This window comes from Pygoscelis adeliae, unplaced genomic scaffold, assembly GCF_000699105.1.
Source record: "Pygoscelis adeliae isolate BGI_AS28 unplaced genomic scaffold, ASM69910v1 Scaffold218, whole genome shotgun sequence".
NCBI lineage: Eukaryota > Metazoa > Chordata > Aves > Sphenisciformes > Spheniscidae > Pygoscelis > Pygoscelis adeliae.
Window position 1 is genome coordinate 2,797,859 of NW_008825433.1, and position 6,393 is coordinate 2,804,251.

General features: G+C 39.3%; 1 protein-coding gene across 1 annotated transcript in view; it reads left to right on the forward strand.

Moving 5' to 3' along the window:
• Nucleotides 1-5,616, forward strand: part of TTC27 (tetratricopeptide repeat domain 27) — a 138,114-nt gene extending 132,498 nt beyond the window's left edge. Inside the window, exons 18-20 of the mRNA XM_009331099.1 lie at nucleotides 1,189-1,300; nucleotides 1,904-2,004; nucleotides 5,378-5,616. Of these exons, the coding sequence (XP_009329374.1) occupies nucleotides 1,189-1,300; nucleotides 1,904-2,004; nucleotides 5,378-5,500 (336 nt within the window). The 3' untranslated portion in view covers nucleotides 5,501-5,616. The remainder of the gene's footprint in view (nucleotides 1-1,188; nucleotides 1,301-1,903; nucleotides 2,005-5,377) is intronic.
• Nucleotides 5,617-6,393: the final 777 nt, after the last annotated feature.

Here is a 6,393-nt window from a genome sequence, read left to right on the forward strand (position 1 = left end):
AGGCTATGAAACCCTTCTGTTCCTTGAACTTTCCCCAGCTCATAACTGTTTCCTTCCAGGATAAATCCAGGTTCCAGAAGTGCAAACAAACAGTCCACAAGACCTTGAATTCTTTCCCCTCCCTGACATCTGTCAGCAAAACCCCCCTAATTTGCTGCTCTGACTCAGACACATGCAGACTGAAATCAGACTGCTGTAAAAACTGTTGTCCTTCTCTTGGAAGTTCTTGCCTCTGCTGGCCAGAACTACTACCAATTATAACTTAGGTTATTATGAAAAAAATTCATATGCTCTGGTTTGACTTAATACATCTTTACTGCAATTTACAGCAGCATGAGCAGTTCAATCGCCCATGCCATAGTGATTGGAACTCTGGTGAGAGACAGAAGGTAGAAGCTTCTGGCGTGATGACCCCCAGATTTAATCTGTATTTGTTCAGCAATCAGACGTCTTTATTGTGCTCGTGTACATGTACCGCACTGAAAGTTTTTTATTCCTTTATATGATATTTAAACTTCAAAAATAATTGAAGAGATGTCATTGAACCAAGCCATGTAACTTCTGGCACGTATTTGTTTTGTATTTCTGGTGCTGTAGAAAGAAAACAAAACTCAAAAGCAAAAATTAATTTCTTCTGCTTATATTTTTCATGGTTTTTTTCTTAATGGGGCCCTCCTTCCGTATTGTTTACATTTATTTTTCCTGTTCACACTGAGAACCAGAGCAGTATGGCAGCTAATAGCTGTGTCTGTAAAATACATTATTTGCCAAGAACACATATACAGAAAGAAAGCTTTGATGTATTCAGTTATAAATTTTTTAGGTACGAAATTGTTGTTCAAACTGTGAGTACAAGTATTTTTCCCTTTTTCATGTGCATTTAATTATGATGACTTGGCAAACATGGGTCACATCCATCAGTCTAGGCAGATTTTTAAAAGATAAAAATTAGACGCATGTTACTTTATATGCATCTCATACTTGAGATGCAATATTGGTGAACAACATCTGTGTTACAGCTGGTGCTTACCATAGCAGAGAAGGACACTACTCCAGCTCACAGGAAATCAAGCATAGTAAAGATACATTCATTTTCTGGATTCAGCGTTAATTTCATAGATACTTAAAACTAAATTAGTCTCCTAGTTTGTTTTCTTACATACTGATCTTTTTTTTTCCTCCTTGCAGTCGCTGCAGTGTCTCACTAAGGCACATAAATGTGAAATTCAATCAAGTGACTGGGAGAAAGATGTTTCTTCTTTTAAGGAAGTAGTGAAAGGAGCCATAGAGATTGCACATGGTATGTTCTACCTGAAAAGAACTTTTATTATTCATGAAGACTGTAGCAAATATTTGTTAAGCTTAGTAACAAAATAATATTATACTTTACCCATTCTATTTATTCCTACTATTGGGAGTCCTCTAACAGAGAGCATCATCCTGATAGTGCACACAAAAATATACTTCGAATGAGGCAGAAATTGTGTTAGGTGAGTCAGTAAACATATGACTGGTAAACATGGAATCAATTAATTTCATGGTCTAGCAATTTCATAATGCAAGTGAAAATGCATCTATAGTTCATCTCAGTCCTCAAATCATCACGTAAGGTTGATTGACTGTGCCAGTCAGGAGACAGACAAAACTTAGACTCGATAAGACTATTCACTGTGCCGTGATATTTATGTTTAAGAAGGATACATTTACCTGTTGGGTTTAGAGTTATCTTCTCAAAATTACTTGGTATTCTTTTTCTTTGTGTTTCTTTTTGGGGATATTACATTAAAAAATTGTCTATGGAAGGTATCAAGATTTTTAATTAAATGTTGTTGTTTAAAGGTTTTTGCTATAGAGGTAATGCTTTTTTGGTTTGGGGTCCTTTTCTTCTGTGTTTGGATTCTAGTGACTATAAAATGCAGCAAGAACAAATCTAATCATCAGGAAGCTTTGCAGATACTTTCTTCAGCTCGGCTCAACTTACGTGGCTTGTCATCCAAAGCAAAGGTAGGAATGTTTGAAAGGTAGGAATTTTTGTTTGAGAGCTAGGAATCTTTGTTCTGTTGCCAGAAACCATTCCTCTGTTTTGAGTCATTTATAGATTAAATAATACCTGCCTGGCCCAGTGCATCATCAGACGGATATTCACCTCTATGCTGTTAAGGGTTCCAGTTTTAAGTAGACTTTTATTTCCTTTCTTCCTGCTACGCTTTGACTGAAATATACCTACTACTCTAAAATGTCAATGCTATCTCTTAGACTAAGTTAGAATTTTACTTAAAATGTTGGGCAGACAGACTCGAATGTTTGGAAGAAATCAGTCATGTCAAAGACCTGATCCTTATGTGAGCAGTCGTGGGGGAAGCAGGGCAGTCTCAGAAAGAATGGATGTAAACCTGCAGAAAGGACCAAAACGTGTCAGGACTACTTTGCATCATGTGAAGTGTTTTAAAAACAGTGTTATTTATTAAAAGAGAGAACTAATTTTTAATAAGGTTTTCATGGATACCCTACCATTAATATTCAGATATTAATTCGTTGGAAAATGTGATCATGTTTGAATCATATGTTTGGTTTTTGGAGCTGTGCCTCCATAGCCAGGCACCCAAAGAGCCCAGTCTGTTCCTGCACCATTATTATCCTAATTTTACCCTTCATCTTACAACATGAGACACAGCCATTGTTTAACTGAGGACTGATCTGGAATACGTTTTCATTCAAATTACACTCAATGTCTTAAAGAAGTATTCTTCCTGGCTGTGTGTGGGGTTTAGTAAATGTGAATTACAGAGCATAAGTTTTAAAACATGTGTGCTTGTGTTACAAAGTGTTGATCCGTCATTAGTGTGCTAAACTTGGCTCGCTCTCTTTTAAGACCTATAATTTTAAAGACAAAAGCCTAGGAAAGTTGTATAAGCAGACACAAGCTGGCTCTGTAACTGCTTTTAGATGCTGGCATACGTAAGTCTTTGGAATGTGGTAAAAAAAGCCACAACATGTATGTGGTGTTGTGATTCACAAAATGGTTTTAAAAAAAAAAAAAGGTGTGTAGACTGAGTATGACTGTAGAGAAAGCAAGACTGCTTGACATAAATGATATAAATATAAGTGCAGGTGGTTTCTATTATGTAAGATCATGCAGCATCTGAAAGATTGAGAATAGGTGAGTCTAGTAAATTGTATTCTTAATTCCTGAAGGCACTAATTAAATGAACAACTCTATTACTGGCAGATAACGGTACCTCTAAGTTTTATGGCACTTCTGAGAAAACTGACATGTTAGAGATAAAGCTATTGGCATGACCTCACTGTTTTTGCATACTTTCCAAGATGCCATCTTATTTTTAATTTGAAGTCATATTGAATTTCTAAAGTGTGCTGTGGTTTAAAACCTCAGTCATCTTCTGTAAGATCCTATGCACAAACAGTTTAGCACTGCTTATGCCTGTCCAAGCTTGACTGCAGCATCTCCTTTTGCTGCCTTGTGAATCAATATTAGTGTGGGGGTTTTTTTCTTTTTTCTTTTAATAGAGAAAAGCAGTTAAAAAAATGGGCAAAGAGCAGGCTCCTCGGTAGTTTACATTTCAGAAGGAATAAAGGAACAGTGAACGTAACTTTTAAAAGATAAAATTCCAAAATTTTGTAGTCAGGACATGCAATTGGAACAAATCAGTAGTTTTTGCACAGGTGAAGCAATGTCACTTCTCAGACTTCTCACCTTTCCTGGGATCGCCATCTCTGACATTCCAGCTCCTGTGTTGCGTGGACTTGTCATGCACCCACTCTCTGCTGAAGGCTGCAACTCGAAAAAGTATTGTTAATGGGCTCCTTTCTGTACAGAGCCTTCTGGGCAGTCACATGCTCTGGCAAATAGCATAGTGGGCTCTCTTCTGCTCCTTGCCCCCATGCATCATTTGGATCTGACAGGTGGAGTCTCCAAAAAGGAGAAAGGTCATGGAGCTGTATCGTAAATGCATGAAATGTACGTACTGTTGTGGGGAAACATGGGGCACAAAGCCCAAAGAATGATGGTGCGTGAAACTTCCCCAGGCTGCATCTAGTTGAATAGATCTCTTTAACTGTGTGAAAACAAAAAAAAGAATAAATAATTATATCACCCTGATTTATTTAGCTGTCTTAGCCAGAAAGAACCAAATTTTTCTGTCACATTCCCAGTGTGAGGTTTTTGGGCTGAAAGTCAGAAAAGTTTCTGTACTTGTAGCAGGAACATGTTCCTATTTTTGTGTAAGATGTTCCTTTGTTCAGTGACAACACTGTTCTGAGGCACATTGAAGACCTTGGTTCAGGCCTTTTAAGTACATTTTTGTTTATATACGTATCTGTATTGTCCCAGTATGTTTTGATGATATAATGATGTACAGATGTACTCCAGAGCAACTTTTGTTTTCTTGGTTTGTTTTTGTCTCTAAATGTAGGCTTTTCGTTTGTGTCAAATGAAGTGTGAATCACTCTCCCTTTACATAATAAAGGGGAAACATATGTTTGGGTTCCACCACCACCACCATATTTCTGTGGAGTGGTACCTCACACAGCCTCCATATTACTTGAGTCAAATCAGAGGTCCTGGCCTTGCAATAGCAACACGTTCTGGTGCAGCATGCACAAAGCTCCAGTCAGAGCTTGCATATCTCAAGGCTTTAGACAAGTCAGTTAGCATTCCTCTCCCTTCGTTTCCCTGTAAGTACGTGAAGATTATGATTGCTCGTAAGTTAGCTGCTTTGTGTTTTTGTTAACGTCTGGAGGTCTTTAAGAACAAACTATTTTTATTACTCTGTAGTGTTTTGTTTTCTCTTGTATAACTTAATTACACACAGATTAATGTCTCCACCCACGCATGTCTTGACACCAAATGTTAAAAGATGTTTATCTGGGGTTTTGGAGAAAACGACACAGCAGAATATAACACTGGGAAAAATGGCCGTTAAAATTCACAACTACTAATTTATCAGCAGGTGGGTTTGTAAACTGCAGTGACAGTATGTGAGATGCTCTTCTAATTTGAGTTTCACGGTAAAGTCCTTCACTTTCGATGGGATCAGGAGTCAGCGTAGGCAGTCAAGTCAGAGCAGAAACCCAACGTTCACGGGAGGATTCGGCCCCTTTGGCAAAATATCAGGTGTGTGGCACAGACCACACGTCTGTATGTGTGTGTGTGTATACATATGTACATACATATATATATTTGCCCCTTCTGTTTATTAGCCACAAAATGGACTTTTTAAAGAGAGAAATACCATCATAGGTACGAAAAATACGAAAGGCAGGATAGTGGTGATGAGCTTTCTGTATTCTGTGTCTATGCTGAAACAGAGAAACTGTATGTATATTTTAAAATAATGTATTTCTTTTTGTCACGCAGCAACTTTTTGTAGATGTAACAAGTAATGAGGTTCACAGTGAGATAGCTGATGAGGTGACAACTATGGACAACATGATTGCCACACTTCAGGAACTGAGCAACCAGCTGAGAAACCAGTGCTGACATAAGGACCGGATTTCATGACAGAAGACAACAATGACATGTTTCTTTTGCCACAGTTTTTGCTGATGAAATGGTAACAATCCTAATGCAACAACACTCTCAATAAACATTTTTCTGTACAGTGCTGTTCTTCTGGTCAGCTTTCTTCGGAGTTCAGGCTGTTTTTTAAGATTATCTGCTCTCACTGTCTTAAAGCTGCATGTTTTGGTTCCTCAGGCTCAGATTTTCTGGAACAGAGCTACTTGTATTTGTAAGGTGATTACTGAGGATCAGTTCTGCCTGGCTGCATCACACCCAGGCGCCAGGCCTCCACGGGATGCCCCACCTACGTTGCAAGCCGGGGAGTGGGAGAGGTGTCGGGGCGGGAGGAGATGGACAAGCACTCACAGAGGGTGGGAGCTGGGCCCAGCCTATCACCCTCACCAGCAAGGCGCACAGCCAATCGGAGGGTGCGTCTGTCTGCCGCTGGCCAATCAGGGGAGCTGTAAGGTTGGCCCATCAGTGGTGGGAAGCTGAGGTGAGGGCAGGCTGTCATGGCGGGGAGCACAGTGGGCAGCGGGGAGCTGCAGGCAGGGCCAGCGCCTGAGGTGGCTCACTAGGTCATCAGGCACCTTCTGATTTTAATTTGGTGTTATTTGCTTACAGGGGAGTAGGAGTGGGGTCCCGAGAGTAAGAATTTAGTCTTTTTTGTTATTCTTGTAATACAATCAAAGTGGCAGGATGTTTGCTGCATTAGGATTTACAAACAGTTATTACTTAAAGCAGTATTATTTTATTCAGAAATACATAACCTGCGTCCCATGGGCAATAGACTAGCACTTCATTTGGGCCTTTTACAGGCATGGGGATTTCCCCTCACTAAGGCAGCAATAAAACTGCAGTCTAATCTAAAA